General features: G+C 39.1%; 1 protein-coding gene across 1 annotated transcript; it reads right to left on the reverse strand.

The window, feature by feature from the left end:
- Positions 1-527: 527 nt before the first annotated feature.
- On the reverse strand, positions 528-1,994 carry LOC120777056. Its single transcript, XM_040108170.1, has one exon. It carries the CDS (start codon positions 1,992-1,994, stop codon positions 528-530), a length of 1,467 nt encoding a protein of 488 aa, XP_039964104.1.
- Positions 1,995-21,487: the final 19,493 nt, after the last annotated feature.

Here is a 21,487-nt window from a genome sequence, read left to right on the forward strand (position 1 = left end):
ACCCAATATAATTGATCTCCTTTCACTGTTCTATTGCATAATCTTGAATTCCTTCGCAACATTTTTTAATATTTCAATCAACAATTTTGTCAACACATCACAATATTTCACGGCCTTTGATCTACTAAAATTGATACCTACAGTTGTTTTCTGTTTTTGATCCCAAAAACGTCTGCGTATTTTCTTACATATTCACTGAATTTCAACGATATTTTCATAACTATTACATACTTCCTGAAACCTAACCTCCATAGCTTATAGTTTTCATGCTACTGATTATTCAGAAACGACATTTTTAGCGTATGCACCTATAATTATCCGAAAAGAGAGCCGAAAAGCTTTACAGAGGTAAACCAGAATAAAACGAACTTAATTCCGAAGGGTTATTCCCTCGCTAATACTTAGAAAGAATGAAATTCGGTAACAGAAATGATATTATTATCCATATTAAAATAATAATTATAATATTATATTATATTGATATACTTTATTTGTACAACAACGCGTTAGTTATCAAAATAATTCATTCAATTAGTTATCAGTTTGTTCCTCCTCACTTTACCGTTCTTCACCCGCCTCCACTTGACGATTTTCAACTCGATGAGGAAACAAATCAGAGCACAAAACATACCAAATCCCCAAACGACAAATATCAGCGAGAAGTGTTCGACTTTGAGCGGTTGAAAGATAATGGAGACAGTGCGGAAGAACCGTATCTCATTGCTCAAGATGCCCTCCTCAGCGCTGTCGATGAACATTTTCTGAAAAATACCCGAATCGAAAACACTACGCAAATAACGATTAAACAGCTGCAAAAACGGCGAACCATGCGGCAAACTTATGAACAGTGGCACCTGTGTAAGCTCCTCGGCGATCAGCTTAAAACGGGGTATACGCAAGAATTTCTGCTGATACATAAAAAAGTTCACTTTATCCTCGATGTAGGTGAGTATGTACGAGGTGTTCAAATCGCGCAGCAACTGATAGTCCTCCGATGGGCTCACCTCAAGCAAGCGATCGTAAATGATTTGCGGTATACCCGATAAACGACTCATGTAGGCGATGTCCATCTTCGTCATGGGCAGTGAGAATTTCGTGCGCGCGATATCAGCGATGCTGTTGACCTGCGGCTCATACAGCCGCGATATAAACATGCTGGCCATACTCGTCTGATACAAACTGGTCAAAAGAAAGCTACAAGCCAACAACAAAAGGGCGCAGAACATTTGCGCACTCGTACAGCGACTATAGTAGTAACTCGGCAGGTAGAGCAACGAGCTGAGGCTGCGCAAAAAAGCCAAGCCAAAGTTCACTCGGCGCCCGCGCAGCCAAGAGAGCAGCATTTGTGCCAGGATTGCATAGCAAAGTGCCAACATTATGAGCAACCAGAGCAGACTCGTCAGAGGTTTGAGGATGTACATATAGAGCGACAGTGGTGCGGCGTAGGGCGCCATTAAAAACGTGCGATAATTACAAATTACAGCGCTGTGCGAATAATTGGGATATATGAAGAGCAGATCGGCCAATATATCGATTTCCTTACGCTCAAACGCCTTAATAATATTCGTTAAGTTCATTTGGTAGGTGGGCATGTGTACCTCTTCAAACCGACCGTTATAATGTTGTGCGAATAACAGTATCAGTCGATACAAATAACCGGCATTAGCGAGATTGCCATTAGCATCGGTGTAGTGATAAACCCGCGGCGCATTATTGCTAATGCTCGAGCGTAGCGCATAACCTTGAAAATTATTCAAGTGCGTTTTGTCGTAATACTCGCTAAGTTTGCGCAAAGCCACCACTTTTATGCGTGGAAAGGGTTGATATGTGTAGAGCGTTCGATTGACCAAAGCCAGCACATTGACGAAGCCATTTCGCCAGCAAAGTTGGAAAAGTGTGGTTAGGGTTGAAACTTCTCGCGAGTTTTCGTTTTCGTACACGAACAGCACATTCGTGTAATGCAGTTTCCACAATAGTTCGACCAAAAAATGCATAGTGCGGTTCGTGTCGTTTGCTCGTAGAAAAGCAATGGTTAATATATTTTCCGTTATGCAGCCCTTCAAGCTTAGCTGGGCCCTTTTTTCGTAGTTAACGATTAATTTCGGTGTCGCAGCGCAGCCCGCATAGAGTTCCTTGGCATAAGCTGCGTTAGTGTTCAAAAAAATATTTAATTCCAGTTTTAAATTTGAGGTTAAGTTATTAATAAGATCGGAAACTGTTGCAGCACGCACAATTTTGCTGAGTTGTAGCGTTGAAAACAGCAATAAAAATATTTTTTGAATTTTCATTTTCGAAAGTTTTATTATTATTTTTTAATTTTTTATTTAATTTTATATGTTTTTTTTAATTTTATATCTTTTATTACATTTTTTCTTTTATTTTTTTATTTGATTTTTCTTATCATTCCAAAAAATTATTTATTTATAATTTTTATTCAATATTTTTCTTTTATTTTTCCTTTTTACGTATTTTTTCCAAAATTTCAAAATTTCCAAAATTTTTTTCCAAATAAATCCGTGACCAAACTTCCACCGTTAGTCCAAAGCGTCAAGCTCTAACTGTCCGCCTTGGCGTCGCGCCTAATATTATTCAAGTAACTGCGCTATCAAATAACCGTTTTATTTGTTAAATGTCAATTGTAATTGAGTAATCAACGCCTTAAAACCGAATTTCATAAATCAGTGATTTATTGCGACATTCACGGTTATAATTGTGTCATTTAAGACTATCGACAATCTACCTACTTAAATTTCATATTATATAAGTGCTTATTTATTACCAAATTACAACCCTGCCTGCATTAATCATACATATGTGTATACAAACATACATGTGTACACATACGCAATTGCCTAATTTATGCTTCTAAACGCACTCAAACAATATTAGGCGTGGCTTTAACTTAATCACAACCTCATTTAGCTGTTGGTATGAACATTGACCACGTGTTTAGTTTTTGTTTATCAATACAAAATCTTCCTGCTGTTGTCTCTTCCCTTAACACGTTTTTGTTTTCAAATTATGAAAGATTCTATCAAAGATTTCGAACACTTGAAGCTTATTGTAAACGATTCTGAAGAGACAAAGGAAACCAAACAGAGTTCCTCGAGATTTTAAAATCTTTTAAAAACTTTTTGTTGGCATCTTTGGAGCACATAGCTCTTTCAAGCCTTTTTGAACACTAAGTTCCTTTTTTTTGATGATTGTGACGGACTCATGTTTCAGTTAGGGAGAGGTGCTTTGAGTAGTAAATGTAGAAAAAAATGCCAGAGAGCTAACTAAGGGGCTTAGATTTAATTTTTTAGACATTAATGACATAATGACTGTAACGGGTTTTTCAAAAAGAGTGCTACAAAATTTTTTTTTAATAAAACAAATACGGTTTTGGAATATCAATGAAATTTTTTATTCCTGTGAAAGTACATTCGATGCCATTCTGTTGGAACTCGATTTCTTTTGCATGATCACCACTGGCACGTTTGAAGAAGTCCAAACCCTGAACCATTTCAAGTTCAATTTTCGTACGAAGTTTATCAATCGTCGCTGGCTTGTTGGCATAGAACATAGACTTGACGTAGCCCCACAGGAGTCTAACGGCGTCAAATCGCACAACCGAAAAGGCCTATTGACTGGGCCATTTCGTGAGATAACACGTTCACTAAACATGGTTTTCAATAAATCGATTGTGACATTGGCTGTGTGGCTTGTGGGGCCATAATGTTGGAACCACATTTTGTCCAAGTCCATATCATCCAATTAGGACCAAAAATATTTGGTTATTATTGAGCGGCAGCGATTTCCATTAACAGTAACGTGCCGGTCTTGATCATCACGGAAGAACTACAGCCCAATGAGGACGTCGGCCCGTAAACTGCACCAAACCATAATTTTTTCGGGATGCAATAGTGAGTAGAATAGTAGTATTTAGAGTTCGTGTGGATTGCTGCCAGACCAATAATGTATATTTAGCTTATTGACGAAGCCTTTCAGCCAGAAATGAGCCTCATCGCTAAAGTTGGGTTTTCGATGAAAATCCCGATCATTTTCATGTTGTTGCTTAACCCAATTCACGAACACGACGATTTTGGTTCAGTTCTCGTGTCAATTTGAAGTTGTAAGGACTTAGGCCAATATCTTTTAACAAAATTTGCCCAACGCCCAACGCTTGAGAACGACGTATGAGGAGCTGATTCGGGTATTTCTCAATTGATACGCTAGCGGCAGCAATATTCTTGACAATATGGGCGCTTCTTGTCTCACTGGCAAGGTAACATTTTTTACTATGGCTGTGGATTCAAATTTTTCCACAAGACGCTCAATTGTTGATCTGACAGGACGATTATGAAGACAATAAATTGGACGTAGCACTCTTAAAGTTGAGGCCACTGACTCCGAACTCTCGGTAGTAAGTTTTAATAATTTCTACTTGTTGTTGGATCGTATATCTTTCCATGAAAAGGCAAACCTTATAGAAGAGGTGTCACCCCGACTGCTGAAAAGCCTAGCGCTGAGCGGCGAAGGCGGATCCTTGGCATAAGTTTAGAGCTAAATAGTTCATCGTTAACTTCAAGCAATTTCTTTTCCAATTACTACACTTCGGACCGAATCGCTTCTAAAAGATTGCGGCAACTGACACGATTGAAGGTTATGGTGTTTGCGGCGTCCTAGGGGGATATTCTCATCAGCTAATTAGCGCAGCACTGACCTTCTCTATATTAATTTTGGTTTTTCCTTACGAGTTACAGTAAAGCAACAAGCTTCTAATGCTATCTGGAGTCTGGAGTTCCGGAGCTTTTCGAACTTACCCACTCCGATACACACAGATGCCTCCTCTATTATTATAACATCTACGGTCCCAGCCAAGAGAGAGTTCCATAAAGCTATTAAGCCCATCTAAATAGATTTTTAATGTAGGGATAGCCATTTTATTCGAACCAAATGTCCTATATTCGAGAAGCCTCTTAAGATTTGGTAGGAAGACGTCATCATTAAAGACTTAATCTGATAAAACCGGGGATGGGAAAGCAATGGGACTCGAGCAAGCATCCCGTGGTTATGTGACATCAAAGCAAACTCCGCTAGTCAAATTCTATAAGCTCTTAAATCGACGGTTGAACCACTGGATAATCACTTTCATATGTTTTCATTGATCTATGTAAAGCACCACTGAATCCAAACAGAATGTTACAACAAACTTATTTATAATCTAAAGGATTTCGATATCAATAAATGTTTTACAATTAGTATTAAGTTGGGACATGGAGCTTTATGAGCTATACTTCTGACCTCCATAGTTCTATGAGATATCACAAGAAAGTACTGCAGAAGAATAATAAAAAATGAAAGTTTGTGAAAGGGAAATATTAAGGACTACTCGTAGTACCGTTTGGAAGCACCAATACCGCTTTGGATAGATCGTTAAAAGAACTCAACTTGTTTCTTGCTCATCAGAGAAACCTTTAACTGAGTTAACATCTAATCGTCTTAGTGTTTCAGTCTGAATATTAAAACTGGTCGCCTAAACTGAGAGTGAAGCTAAATTCACATTATCGTCATGTGTCGGAAGTCCCTCTAATGGTGACCAAGTAGACTGTTTAGAGATATAATGCGAAGAGAGTATACCCGCAAAGCTTATCTGACTGACCAGGGCAAGGGCTTAGATAAATTCAATTTTATTTGTTGAATTTTAAACATTCACAGATACATCCAACTACCCTCTCACGTCAAATAGAACCGGTAACACCTCATATTTCCCGAGGAGACCTCCTTTTAACAGCACCAAACACATAAATAATTTATATGGAATTCTAATTAATTATCTCACTTACATGTACCCAACAATGCCAAGCCGAAGAATGGCACTATTTGAGGCATAATTTCACCGACCAACAGCCGAACGAACGCTAAGTATACGCACACACGCATACATGCACACATACGCATGTGTGTGGCTGGTATGTAACGGCAAGTGACGCAAATGAGTGCGAATGGGTAAAGAGCAAATGATGTGTGTGCAATTATAATGAATTATTGGTATTTTTGAAACGTTTATGAGGCTGGGGCCGTTTCAAAACTGAAATTTATGTGGTGTTGCTGTCGACATAAAGTACATTTTATTGCCATTTAAATATGATAAATAAGCAGCATTGTTGGCAGTCGATATGCAGGTCGAGGTACTCTATATACTTGCATGTGTGTGTGTGTGTGTGCGTGCGTGTGAATGTGATTTTTGACACTACATTGAAACAGTCGTTTGCAGATAATTTACGAGCTGCATATTCACACAGAGACATGTACATACTTACAAGCTTATAATGCAATCATTAGCCGCCTCCTTGGTTCACCAAATTCCAAGAGCCACCAACTGTAGCAAATTGCTATAAGCAAGTGCCGGCCACAACAAGCACAAGACGTTGCCAAAAATATCAAAAATAAGAACAACCGTTAACTTCGACTGCACCGAAGCTATAATACCCTACACAGGTGCATTTATTTTGGCATGAAGGGCTATAAAATATTTTCGTTTTGTTTTTTAGCGGTCAGCTTGTATGAAAGCTATATGGTACAGTGATTCGATTTCAACAATTTATTCGGAGATTGTAGAGCTGCCTTGGAAAGTAAACTATGCCAAATTTCGTGAATATATCTCGTCAAATAAAAAAGTTTTCCATGAAAGAACTTGTTTTTCATCATTCAGTTTGTATAGCAGCTATACGCTATAGAGCTCAGATCCAAACAATTTCTCTGGAGGTTGTAGTGCTGTCTCGAAAAGTTACTTATGCAAAATTTCGGCTAGATATCCTGTCAAATAGAAAAGTTCTCCATACAAAACTTGCTTTTGAACGGTCTGTTTGTATGGCAGCTATACGCTATAGAAGCCCGATCCAAACAATTTCTTCGCAGATTGTATTGCTGCCTTGAAGAGCAACCTATGTCAAATTTTTTGAAGATATCCTGGCAAATAAAAAAGTTTTCCATACAAGGGCTTGCTTTTAATCGTTCAGTTTGTATGACAGCTATATGCTAAGGTGATCCGATATCGGCGATTCCGACAAATAAGCAGCTTCTTGCAAAGTAAAGTAGGTATGTATAATTTCAAATCGATATCTCAACTATAAAGACAGACAGACATGTTCAAAAAGAGTCAGCTCGTCACACTGATACTTGGTCTCCGGGCCTTCTGGGTATTACCAACTTTGTGGCAAACTGTATATACCCTACTCAATGTATAATATATGTGTATATATTCAGCATTGCATTCGGAATATTTTAGTGTTTCGATTCTCATTTTTATTTGTTGCTTTGCGGCACCAAAAGCAGCGGCAAATTGCATTTTTTTCCCTCATTGCAACATCAATGGCAGCGGCGGCTACTGCAAATGCGTAACATTCGGTTTTAATTGGTGAAAAATAGCCGGCATTTCATTGCCGTCACCAAGCTAACACTCCAACCACATACCACCAATTGGTCATAAAAACACACACACATCTATATTTAAACATGAATATTTATCGCGTTACATATATGCGTGTGACAGCGCATGCGCCAACGCTTTCAGTGGTGTATAAAAACGAAAAGCATTTACCGCTATCGTAGGCGATCAAGCGGTCAGACGTCGGGCGTAAAAGCGTAAATGTGGCGGCAGTAAACGCTTAAGTGCGACCTCGAAGGGTTTCAACTATTATTGTGTGCATACAATCATACTTCAACTTGTTAAATCAGGGTTGCCAAGTTAAATATTGCTTCACATTTGTTCATCCAATTGTAGAATCAGTTCTTAATGTCATATTGCAAGCTAAGGCTCTTATAGAACAAACTACTTCAAAAAATGTTGAAAATTTAAAGAAGAGTAATCTCTTACTTATCCGCCTGTTTTGACAACCTGTAACTATTCCCTGTATCCGTGGCTCAACATAACAAGAATATAATTTGACATAAAAGCTGATCTGATTAGAAAGCACAGTTGCCATTTGGAAGGTAATCTCATAATTCCACTCTCAGATTTGGTTCTGATTCAGCAGCGGAAGGAAATTCCGCCCACGAGGTTTATTTTTCGTTAACTCGTTTTTATACTCTCGCAACAATGTTGCTAAGGAGAGTATTATAGTTTTGTTCACATAACGGTTGTTTGTAAGTCCTAAAACTAAAAGAGTCAGATATAGGGTTATATATACCAAAGTGATCAGGGTGATGAGTAGAGTTGAAATCCGGATGTCTGTCTGTCCGTCCGTCCGTCTGTCCGTCCGTCCGTGCAAGCTGTAACTTGAGTAAAAATTGAGATATCGTGATGAAACTTTGTACACGTATTCCTTGGCTCCATAAGAAGGTTAAGTTCGAAGATGGGCAAAATCGGCATACTGCCACGCCCACAAAATGGCGAAAGCCGAAAACCTATAAAGTGTCATAACTAAGCCATAAATAAAGATATTAAAGGGAAATTTGGCACAAATGATCGCATTAGCGGGGGGGGAGCATATTTGGACGCAATTTTTTTTTGGAAAAGTGGGCGTGGCCCCACCCCCTACTAAGTTTTTTGTACATATCTCGGAAACTACTATAGCTATGTCATCCAAACTCTACACAGTCGTTTTCTTCAGGCATTTCCATATACAGTTCAAAAATGGAAGAAATCGGATAATAACCACGCCCACCTCCCATACAAAGGTTATGTTGAAAATCACTAAAAGTGCGTTAACCGACTAACAAAAAACGTCAGAAACACTAAATTTACGGAAGAAATGGCAGAAGGAAGCTGCACCCAGGCTTTTTTTTTTAAATTGAAAATGGGCGTGGCTTCGCCCACTTATGGGCCAAAAACCGTATCTCAGGAACTACTAAACCGATTTCAATGAAATTCGGTATATAATATTTTCTTAACACCCTGATGACATGTACGAAATATGGGTGAAATCGGTTCACAACCACGCCTTCTTCCAATTTAACGCTATTTTGAATCCATCTGATGCCTTTTCTGTATAATACGAGTATCTACATTAGGAACCAATGATGATAGCGGAATAAAACTTTACAAAAATACGGTATTTAAAAAATATGTAAATGACGTATAATGAAATCTCGATTATCACTTTATCATGCGAAAGTATGAAATGTTCGGTGACACCCGAACTAAGCCCTTCCTTACTTGTTCATACATAGTATAGGGCATAACCATAAGGTATTTTTACTACACTTTCATCCAATGATTTCTATGATAAAAGAATAATATTGATCACCTAAGGAAACTAGACATTTGTATAATCTTGAATTTTGTCTTCATGCGAAGCTTAAATCTACACCCACTGATTCCTAGTTCTAAATTTAAGTTATCCAGCGATTGTTCTCAGAATACTTCCTTTAATGTAGTTACCATAAGTTTAGTTTTTTTGCTCGTAAAAAGAAGTCCTTTGAAAAGTTTCGGGAATATAAAGAACCAAAGGAGCCTTTTATCTTCGTTAAGATCGCTTATGAGAATCATTAAATTTTATGAAGTTGTGAACAATTTGTTTTAATGGGATTGCTGTGAGCTGCGGATCTGAATAGAGAAGGTACAATCTTCTATAAGAGTGTACAGCTGCTCGCGTACGCCGATGACGTCCATATCATTAGTCATAACAACCGCGTCGGTAATTCTGCTACCTTCCGGTTGGACAAAGAAGCAAAGAAAATGGATCTGGTACTGAACAACGACAAGACAGAATATCTCCTGTCATCAAACAAATAGTTGTCGCACTCTCGACATGGCTCCCTCGTCACAGTTGAGACTCATAATAATTTCGACTATCTTGGAACGAACATCAGAATAGCTCTTTCCAACAGATGTTACTTCGGATAAGTAGACAATTGAGAAATAAAGTCCTCTCTCGATGAGCAAAGACCAAATTACACAAGTCACTCTTCATCCCCGTCTTGCTATATGGTGCAGAGGCATGGACGATGACAACATCTGATGAGTCGGCGTTGGAAGTTTTCGAGAGAAAGGTTCTGCAGAAGATTTATTGCCACATTAGAAATGGCGAATACCGCATCCGATGGAACGATGAGCTGTACGACATTGACAAAGTTCAGCGAATTAAGAGATAGCGGCTCCGTTGGCTAGGTCATGTTGCCTGAATGGATGAGAACACTCCAGCTCTGAGAGTATCAAATGATCAAATGATCAACTGGAACCATGCATTGATCGAAAATCGACCAGAGTGTGCAAGAAGACAAGGCAAAGTAATTTTGTTACACGATAATGAACCTGCACACAAAGGAAAATCGGTTCAAGATATCATCAAAGTACTTGCCTGGGAGCTGCTACTCCCTTCGTCGAATTCACCAGACTTGACACCTTCCGACTAACAATTGTTTTCATCGATGGGCTACGCATTGCCTCAGCAGAACTTCGATAACTACCACCGAACTTGAAAAAGACTATTAGGTTTCGGATAAAAGGCTTCTTATGTGGAGCTTGAAACAAAATTAGAGCTATGATCTCTTGCATGAGAGTAACATGGCAGACTTCCATTACTACTAGTGATGGCCTAGATCGAAACTAGAGACAGTGTAATCATAAAGTCCTACTTGAAGTTTAGTATACAATTTTTTGACAAACTTCGCTCTCCGAGAGCAAACCCTGGCTTATGAAAATTCAACCAAAAGGTGGTTTGGGAAGTGAACATCATACTTCTTCAAGCTTGATCTCGATACACTCAAGATTTGTATAATATACACACACCTCTTAAACGCAGCTTAAGGCTGATACAAGCTAATTCCGTTTTCCTTTTAGTAAAATCTCCCATGTTTCTCTAAATATGGCTTGACGAACTAAAACCGCAGCTTAAAATCGAAGGAAGGCTAGCTGTGGGATCTTTATTACGATAAAAACTTGGGCAAAAAACAAATTCTCTAGCCAGGTTGACGGTTCATAGCGTTTTATTGATTATCTGAAGTTTTTCCAGACAAGTTCTAGTGATTCTGGCGGTGGAACTGGGAAGAGTAACTGTTTAAACTTTCCAGTTGAGTTATTTTGATATTTTGAACTCTCTCATTACTCAAACGATTATAGTACTAATTTCGTAAGAAGAATGCGATACAAACTGTAGCAACGACAATTAGCTCAATGAAAACAGTAAGAACCTGGTTTTATAAACGACCAAGGACTGTAAACTTGGCAGCAAAGCAAAAAAAATATTTCAGGAATATTTTGTACAGCTTTTTGTACAGTGTCTTAGGCAACCTTGATGGCATCTTTGCACACGAACCTTTCGCGCATGCGCGTAAGCATGTGACCACTAAACCAAAGTCAACTACATTTGCGTTCGATAAGCATCACTAAAGGATTAGCAGCGCTAATAAATTTTCAAGATTATGTTGGCCATTTATGCGCTCGCTAATACATTCGCGCACATTCGCATATCTCGGCACTCGGCCGCATGTAGTGCCGTCGGTATGCCATGCATGAAGTTGTTGTAATTGCTACGCTGCTACCGATTGGCCGATAGTGGCAATTGACCATAAAGCCAAGCACTCGAGCACTTTCGACACATGCAGTAAGTGGAAGCCGCTGGCGTTGGAAACCAACACTCGGCTATGGGCATTTGTCGCGTTCCCTGTGGCGCAGTTGCCAATTTGGGATAGTTTGCATGCAACAACCACAACCATTCACCAGCCGCCAAAATGCCAACGAAGTATGTCGGAATGTATTGTGCATTCGGCTGCCAAAAGTCCAGCAGTAAGACGAAGTGTCGCATGGTAATTACTCGAAATCTGCGTTGAAGCGTTCAAAATGAAGAAAGTCCCACGATCTGGAAGAGTTAACGATTGTTGTAGGCTGCTTTCTTAGGCACAATTTCTGTGGTTTAAATTTTATTTTAATTTATTTTGCATTAATTTTATGTTTTCTAATGTTTGGCAAATCTAAATGTGGAGTTCGGTTCTTAAGCTGGTAGTTTGAGGTTAGAAATGTCGAGTTTGGTTCTTAAGTGCGAAATTTGAGGTTAAACATGGCATAAGCGATTATTTTCCAACGTAATAAATGCTATTTCTGACAATTTTGATTATATTTTGTGCTCAAACTTAATAAAGGATTGTGTGAGCTTCCTTTGGCATATGCGATCTGAGTTCTTGATGCAAACAAATAGAGTCCCTGCTTCTAAAGCACAACTAAGCCCTGTTGACCTTAAGAGAATTTTTGATTCAAAAATATCGAAATAAAGGATAACCGTTTCTAAAAAATCACTAGATCGACTACTACTTTAGGAAAGAATAAACCCTGAAAGCTCAAATTTAATGGGGGGTTGTTTATTATCATTCCAAAGAGCATTCATTGCCATCTATTTTTTAAAGATTATCTATTTCAAATGTTGGCCGTGAAACGTGAAACTATCTCCTCACCGAGGTGTTTTGTTCATTAATTGATATGCGATGTGTGGAAAGTGGCGCCGTCTTGTTAAAACCCAATGCCGCCGAGATCACAAGCTCGTGATTCCCCCGGCCCACAAACCACACCAAAGCATTGTTTTTCCTATGTATTTGCAGTTCTTGAATCTCTTCAGTTCGTAAAATGCGTCAAGTTGTTCCATACTTTAGTCCGTGTTGCTGCGAACGCCGCCGAAGCGACTCTCCACGGTCTTCGTGTACACTCTCAACTACGGCTGCTATATTTTCCTCACTGCGTGCTGGACATGATCTATTCGTTCGAATATTATACAATAATGAATGTTGAGTCTCAAGATGGGTGATGTTGTTGTGAACAGTAAGCTCAGTAGGCCGATTATGTTGGCCATAAGTTGAGCAAAGCGGCCGGTACACATTCAACACACAGAACGTGAATCTTCGCAATAAACTTGAACGATGTTCAGGCGTAAGTCCATACAGAAAAGATCAAACAACTTATTTTCCTCCCCAGTGGCACAATAGCCCGCAGAGTTTCATGCAGCTGATTGCAAATAAGGGTGTCTCCTGCTCAAATTGTAGTACTGTCCTTCCAAACTATGTCGGTTCCGCAAGCTTGCTCCGGTGATACTAGAACACATACTTTTTGAAAGCGCCGCAACTGCAGGTAAGAGGAGTCAGGCTACCGGGAGCATAAGTTCGATAAGAGAGCATATCACATCCAATAACACAGAAGTTTTCGTGAAACAACGTTCCAAACGCATTCCTCAAATTTGACCTCGTATAATCTTGTCTTCGAATCTATGAGAAATTGCAGAAAGCTTAAATTGTTCTTCTCAAATGTTCATAACTTGGTCTATTATTAAAACAAACATCTGAAACTACAATATATGTGATATATATAAAATTCCATAACTGAAATATTAGGGTGTTTTTTTGAACTATTAATTTTTTTCAGTCCCGTCACGAAATTTCATTGGAAATACCCTAAAAAATTCCTTGAAAATTTTAGCCCTTAATATTAACATTAAGAACTGGTCCAAGTCATGTAAACATTTTCCATAGAAAATACAATACAATCGTGATTTTTTATCTTTAAATTCCTACAGATCAGAGGTGTTTTATGGCATCGCTTTGGCTTTAGACGCATATTTTTCAGAATTGTTCACTCTACAAAAGTACCTAGTGCAACAAAGACGTAACTCACACCGCCGAGGTAGTACGGGGCTCTAAAACCGATCCCACTCAACTTTACTGTCACATTATCGGAGCGTTCGGAAGGCCAACGTGTTATCTAAGAATTCCTAGGCTAGCACAAGCTCGAAACCAACTTTTTCGTAAGACAAAACTTAACCAATATATTGGTAATTTAGTCAGTATTGCTTCTCCCATATTTCGAGTTCGATAACTATGAACTCTGAAGCGCAAATTTATGTTTTATGCACCAAATGATCTCATTAGCTTTGAAGTACATTATGATTTAGCTTCAGGCTTTCGTGTGGCCTATAAGGTTGGTGTGTTGTTTGGCTATGATCTTTATAAGCTCTGTAAGTAAGGGCTCCTTAAGAGTATTACTCTAGTTTTGTTCAAGTTAACTCCATAGTTGTACGTTAGGAGCATGACAATCGGCCATTAACAGCAGGTAACCAACATATCTTGCACAGTCTGTTTTACCTGGAGTGCAGCAGAACTTTTTCCAGTTTTTTGTGTTTTCGGTCAGAAAGACGGCCTCTAAAGGTTGCTGGCACTAAATTAATAAGTAATATGAATCTTATATATAGGATATATGAAAGGAAATTGTACGTAATACGTTTATTGATTCATAGATCATACCTTTAAGAATATCTTACTTTCTCTCTTTCACTTTTCTCATTATTGGTATTCAACCGAAGAGGCTGGAAAGAACCCTTAATGCTTGATGAATTGATTTTACGAACGAAATAATTAATTTGTCTCTATGAAAATGTTGAAAATGAGCTTTAATGAGATTCGGTGATTCATTTTGAGAGAGAAACTTTGCTAACACCATCTTATTTCATAATTTGAATACAAATGCATTTTCGTGCAGTTCACATTTTAAAACGAAAAAAATGTTAGCTTTGACTGCACCTTATACGGGTTACAAATATACTCCATTATTTTCTATAAAAACATATCACAAATAAATTGGAACCTTCATTTAAACCGCTACCCACATATGTTAGAGACACTCGTTGAGCGACCTTAACTCTTCGTGCCCTCGCAGAGGACTTTCAGTTGCTGCAGCCATCAAATTATGGCATTTCATTTACAAATGTTTACGGCGTCACTATATATTTATATATACTTCAGAATAAACATATACAGAATAATATATATACACATACATATAAGTGAGTACGTGTGTGGCAAATGTAGCACGTTGTAATTCAAAGCCGTCAAATGGCCTTGGCTACGTGTGGCTGTAATGTGCTTTTCATACCATTATTGCTGCTGCTGCTGCTGCTCTTGTTGTTGTGATTGTTGTTGTTTCGAGTTGTGAGCGTACTGTTTCAATCTAATCGCCTGCTGATTTTGTTTGTTAAAATATTTTCTTATTCCCTTGACGGCTCCACAGCGCAGCGCCGAGTGAATGTGGCAGTTGGCGGTGTTGTTGTCAAGGTTACCCAATTAAAAGTGACATAATGCTTTTTGCGCAAAAATTATATATGACAAATGAACGAACTAAAGTTGAGCGCACAATAAATGCATGCAATCGCAAATTTATATAATATTTCTACAAGTTTATTTGATTAGAAATTATAGTTTTGGGCAAAATTGGCGTTACCACCCACTAAACTCGAATGCAAGTTTGTTTCTGAAGTCTTTTGTTTAACATAAATTGTTATTTTAATTTCAGAAGAAAAAAGCGAGAAGTACAAAGTACAAGTTTATACTCTTCTTTATGATTGAGGTTATAGAGTCTATGGTTAAAGGTCAAAGGAATCAGTACTACCAATGCTAGCTTCCGAACTAGATTCAGTACCATTGAAGCACTGGAAATGTACCTGAAATGTCTTCATTTTACTCTCAGCTATCGCGTTTTATCACAGAATAAATATACTCTTTCTATATTCTATTCTATCATTTCGTAACTTTTGCTATACGGGTTGAGTTTTCGCCTTTTTGAAGAGCCGCCGATCCGTAGAGTTTGCTCATGAGTGTGTTCGCCGCAGTATTGTCTCATGTTAAGCAATGACAATACTCTCCTTGATGGAAAAAATCATTGCACTGAAACTGCATGTAAAATAGACTGTACAAGACCATCATAGTTCGCTTGGTGTAAATGGCCGATTGCCATGGATCAATCGAACAACCAAAAGCTAACTTGATACAAAACTAGAGTAATACTCTTAAGAAGCTCTCACTAGTCACTGATTCCACGTTGGACTTGAAATCTAACAGAGAGAATCTTATAAGATACACAAAAGCTTGAACCTAAATCATAACGTGCTTCAAAGCTGATTTGACATACAATATCGTGCATAGCTATCGAACCTGAACTATGTTGGAGCCAAATAAAGAACTAATACATTACCAATGCATAAGTTGAGTTTTTTTTCCAAAAAATTGGTTTCCAGCTTGAGCTAGCTTAGGAATTCTTAGACAACACGTTTGCGTCTCGAACGCTCAGATAATTTGGCGGTAAAGTTGAGGAGGAGTTTTGCTATTATTAAAGGGTGTACACGACAATATTGACTTGAATTATGGAATTTTATGTACATATATCGCGAAGCATGCAGTTTCAGATGTTTCTTTTAATAAGAGACAAAGTGATGAACATTTGAGAAGAGCAATTTAAGCTTTCAGCAATTTCTAATAGATGTGAGGACAATACTAAATTAGAGCAAAGTTTAGGAATGCATTTGGACAGTTGTTTCAAGAGGGCTTAGCAAAGCTCCTGGGTTAATGACCATATGTTCCCGAAACCCTGACTTCTCTTTCTTGAGATTGCGGGGCTATCAAGTAGTATGTGTTCTAGTACCTCTGAAGCGAACCGGCAGAACTTAATATCAGCATAATCCAAACTTTTACTCAAATACCTACATAGACTCGAAGATTCCAAAACTAATTCAGAATTAAATACTTGACAAATGTAGTTCAAGGATATCTTAACGGGTTAGGCCAGTCTATAAGCCTAAATGAAGACTTAACTTTGATATTTTATTTTGAGACTAATGAAAGAGATATATATTTTTTCCTTCAAGTTTTAGCAAGCATGTATTTTCGAGTATGAAAAATGTATATTGATAGGTTAGGTTAGGACTGCTATATGTATGTTTATTTTTTTATTTTATTAAAGCTTACTTAATAAACAAATTATTATATAAACTAAAGCACGCAGCGCTAGCATCATAGGCTTTCGGCTGACTGGTGGGAAAAATTAGAAACTTGTTTAAATACAACGAGGGAGATCTGTATCTTTCAGAGAACTGTAAATTTTTGATATGTTGGTAATAGTTGGGTTCATTAAAACTGCTATATGTAATCCTTCGTGAATCCATAGAAAAGAAGAAATCTTTGTTCGAATTTATTTAGTAGTCAATACAAATGTCTTAAGCCATGCGCTCCCAAGTGGTTAAGCCTTGACCTCCCAAACGCTGGACAGTCAAGAAGAAAGTGTTGAGTTGTTTCCACCTCCTCTTCATCCATAAAGCTTCTGCAGATAGCGTCTGGTAAGGTTTTAAACCTTACAGTATGGACGCCAATAAGGCAATGGCCTGTTATAAGCTTCACATCTATTGAGAGGCTAGCCTTACTGAGGGCAAAGGGATCACTAGATCTCTTGCGATTGATCTCCAAAAGGCTTTTGCGACAGCCAATATCGATTGTGGCCCAGCGCTGGCCATGCTTCCTCAAAGCCAAGCTATTTAGTAGAACGCAAGAGAATACGGGAGCACTGACCCACTCCCATTCCACCGATAGCGGTTCTAGTAGTTCATCAGATTTGTAATTTCCTATGATTCCGGTATTGCTTGGTACCAGTCTTATTACAAACACTCGATACTTTTGATAGCGACGTTAGGCACTCCTTGACTACCCACGCACTGATAATGAGTTCAAGGCTAGTATCACCGCTCTGCTAATTGAATGAGTGGTTACTTATCTGAAGGAAGCCGCACTCCGGAGCAGTAGATCTACTGTTACCTTAATGACTGCAAGATGTCTGAAACTGGAGTTGATATAGAGCTCCTGACTGTAAACCCTTCCACCTTCCCCCCATGCTTTGACCTACCGTAGAGAAGCTCACTGCCCCTCTCCTCTAACGGGTTCTTCCCATTACAACTCCCTCGCCGGTATATGGGCAGCTCCTTGCTTGAGTTCGGTTTGGCGACTCGATGATCTAAGTGATCCCTTGTGAAGTTTAAGTGTATACGGATATCCGACTCTTCAGATACATGAAAACCCAAATGCGGGAAGAACTGACTTTGTCAGTTGAATGTGGAGTTGGATTGCAACCGCGTGCCGGACCCAAAGCAACGCAGAGGTTTTCGATGGGCCTCGAACCCGACCAAGGTGGTAAGTGTGTCCACTTCACACTGCCAATTGGTACTGAAAATACTTAGCATTCTCTGGGCGCTTATCAAGGCATTGATTTGATCCGCTGTGCTTTTGAGTGCCGTGGGGTAAGGCTGTCGTCAGCAGGAACCCACATTAAACACACCGGATATTTTTCAGGTACATGTTCTTCTAAGGACACAGATTCTTTGAGTCTAAAAGCAACAGTCGTGGTAGAACTAGAGGACCACTTTCGGTGAGAGGCCACACTTTTTGCCAATGGCTCTTCTAAAGCAGTATTAGGCATTGGGATCCCTTTTTTGTTCTCTAATATGAAGAGACTTATGTATGTATATTGATACTTTTATATCAAATTAGAGGCCGTTAACGCAATCTTCGGACTTACTGATTTGAAGAGCGCATTGACGGGCGTCAGTTATTCTAGAAATTCGTACTATCTGAAGAAAATTAAAAACCGGGCTTTTAAGCTGTATAACACTTGCGATCACAAGAGATTGAGAATGTATTTGGGACTCCAAAGAACACTTTAAGTAAAAAATTCGATTTTTTTAGTCCTAGGCCAACCTAATCTCTTAAAGCCTCTCTTTGACTCTATTGCGACATCTATCTTCCTTGGGTGGGGTTTACTAAAACCAAAAGTGACAAATATACAAGTGTAGTCATGACGAAGTGTTCTTGCAATCGCTTCTAATTTATAACAATATTCTGCTTGCAGCGCTGAAAATCATAGCGATTAACGATACAAATGAATTCACTTCACTTCACAGAGCAGTGCACACAGCTCAGAGAAACACCGTCGGCGAACTTTACTCTAGACCGGGTTGACAAGCGCCGTCGTCGTCGCCGCCGCCATGGATAGAGAGGTTCGCTGATCTGCTGCAATTAGCAAATCACACACACTTTTTATTTACTTGCATTTCGTGTTAACTGTTCTGTTTAATTCTCTGCCGCACAATTGCATTCGATCAAATGACGCTGCTATCCAATCTAATTTAGCTGAAATCAACGGCGGTTGGACTTAAGCGCTGCAACCGACGGCAGCAAACAGCAAGCTCATGAAAGCCGGCGCGGGGCTGATTGCATGGCACTTCGCTGCCAATCGCCAGCGACGATATAAATCAATCATTTTGCAGTTCATGCCACTGCCATTCGAGGCGTGCCGGAAGACCTCCCCGCCCGGCGGCGGCAGTCCACAAGACACGGCTGAGTGGCAGTGTGGCGCTCGCCTTCAGCGCTGGAATGATATAGGAAGACAAGAACAACAATGAAAAAAAGAATATATAAAAAACAACAAAAGAAAAGCAAAAAATAAAAGCAACAACAAACGTGTTACATTAGCATGCGCGCATTTGTGTGTGTGTGTGTGTGTGTGTCTATACTTGCGGTGGTGCGCTTGTGTGTCACCTTGAAAGCTGCAAGAACTTATGTCGTGCACGAAGCGATTGCCAAGTCGGCCATAAATCCTCCACTGCACCAGTTTATAATTTGTTTCTACTTAGCTCTAGAATATGAAAACATTTGTCTTCGCCTTTCCAAATGAGCGCGCGCTTCCTACCCTGCTGCGTCCACAGCGCTTACTTAGGAGCACCCATACATGTCTACTCGTGTATGTGTGTGTTTGTCGTTTATTTTTATTTTTTAAACAATTTTATTAGTACTAATATTATATTACTTTTTTCTACATTTTTCCACTCGCCAAACAAGTAACGAATAAAAAATGAACGAGAGTCGCGCTCGTTATTGCATATTCAGCGTTTTCATGATTTCAACGGTTATTGATTTGATAGAAATCTTACAATTGATTAATGTGTTATAAAAACGACAAGTGCCCGAGAGAAAAACCGTTATATTAAAGCAAAGTTAGCGTGCTAGAAACAAAAAAAATATTATAAAAGCAGATAATGTGGAGGGAAGTAGTTTAAGTGGCCATTAGAAAGGGCACTCTAAAGTCTTCGATTAGTTGTAATATTTATTGAGTTGCTTCAGCGTGATAACTGTTAATAATTAGTTATTTGTAGATAATGTCATAGGAAAAAAAAGTGAGCAAGAAAAGCTTAAGATTTAATTAAAAAGTACAATTAAATGAAAAAAAAATACTTTGGCCGTAAATTCAAGGCTTTATTTAGCATAATTTGTACGATCCGGCTAAGGACAAATAAGCACAGTTTAGTTCAAAAACTTTTTGCCATTTTGTAGATAATTTAAAAAAAAACACTCTCATAGAAACCCTTGTCTCTACTGGCAAGAAACTGAGACAGTCGTCTTTGCGAGCTCTTTTTAAGGTGAATTTTTCACCAACAAAGCCATTCGCCATAAACAGGAACAGATATCACTTTGTGTCCCGTCCGAACTATAAGTAAGATGCATAACAACTTCCAGATCTCGACGCAGGAGCTTCCGTTGTCGACGTGTGTGGTCAGGCGTTGATCTAAGGAAGCACAATACCCCACCTAGTGGCCGAAGCTGGCGGCCTCGGGACGATTGTTTACTTTAGATGGTGCAATATGTCCATAACAAAACCCTTCTGTTCGTCATTCATGATTATCTTAACTTTATCTTAACTGACTTGACACTTTTTATCGATAATAACCATCACTTACAGAAGTGGATCGATTTTTTTGCTACTCAGCAGCAGCTCAGAAATTGGACGATTTCCATTCTTCTTCTTCATTTTCTTCTTCTTCGCGTACACACCACTTACACGATTAGAGCCGAGTTGACAATAGCGCGCCAGTTGTTTCTTTTTTTCTCACTATTTGGCACCAATTCGAGATACCAAATGTAGCCAGGTCCTTCTGCACCTGATCTCTCCAACGGAGTGGAGATCTTTCTTAACCTCTGCTTTCACCGGCAGTTACTGAACCGAAAACCTTCAAAGCTAGAGTATTCTCTTCTAACCGGACAACAGGACGAAGCCAGCGCAGCCGCTGTCTCTTGTTCCAAGATAGACGAAATTATCTACAACTTCGAAGATATGACTGTCAACAGTGAGATGCGACCCAAGTCGCTGATGGTTATTTTTTTGATGACAAGAGATATTTCGTCATGTCTTCGTTCCCAACCAGACCCATACGCTTCGCTTTCTATTCTGTCTGGAGAAAGCAAAGCTGACAGCGCGGTTGTTGAAGCTAATGCTCCCAATACACTCATATTGATGATTGTAGCTCCTCTATTTTGCTCTGCAGCTCGTATTATTTTCCCCAGGAATAGGTTGAAAAGTCATCCGATAGGGAGACCCCTTGTCTGAAACCTCGCTAGGTATCGAACGGTCTCGATCTTGACGGAGCTTTTCGTGGTGCTCAACGTCAGCTTACATATGCGTATTAGCTTTGCGGGAATACCAAGTTCAGACATAGCGGCATAGAGGCAGTTCCTGTTCGTCCTGTCTATGATAGCTTTAAAACTGATGAAGACGTGGTGTATCGATCTTCCTTTCACAAGCCTTTTCCAAGCTTTGACACATGGTGAAATTTGTTCGATTGTAAGGTCCAATCACACACTACATCGCTCTATAGTACCTTATATACGATGTTGAGGAGACTTATCCCACGGCAATTGGTGCAGATTGTGGGAT

This window comes from Bactrocera tryoni, chromosome 5 (assembly GCF_016617805.1).
Source record: "Bactrocera tryoni isolate S06 chromosome 5, CSIRO_BtryS06_freeze2, whole genome shotgun sequence".
Taxonomy (NCBI): domain Eukaryota; kingdom Metazoa; phylum Arthropoda; class Insecta; order Diptera; family Tephritidae; genus Bactrocera; species Bactrocera tryoni.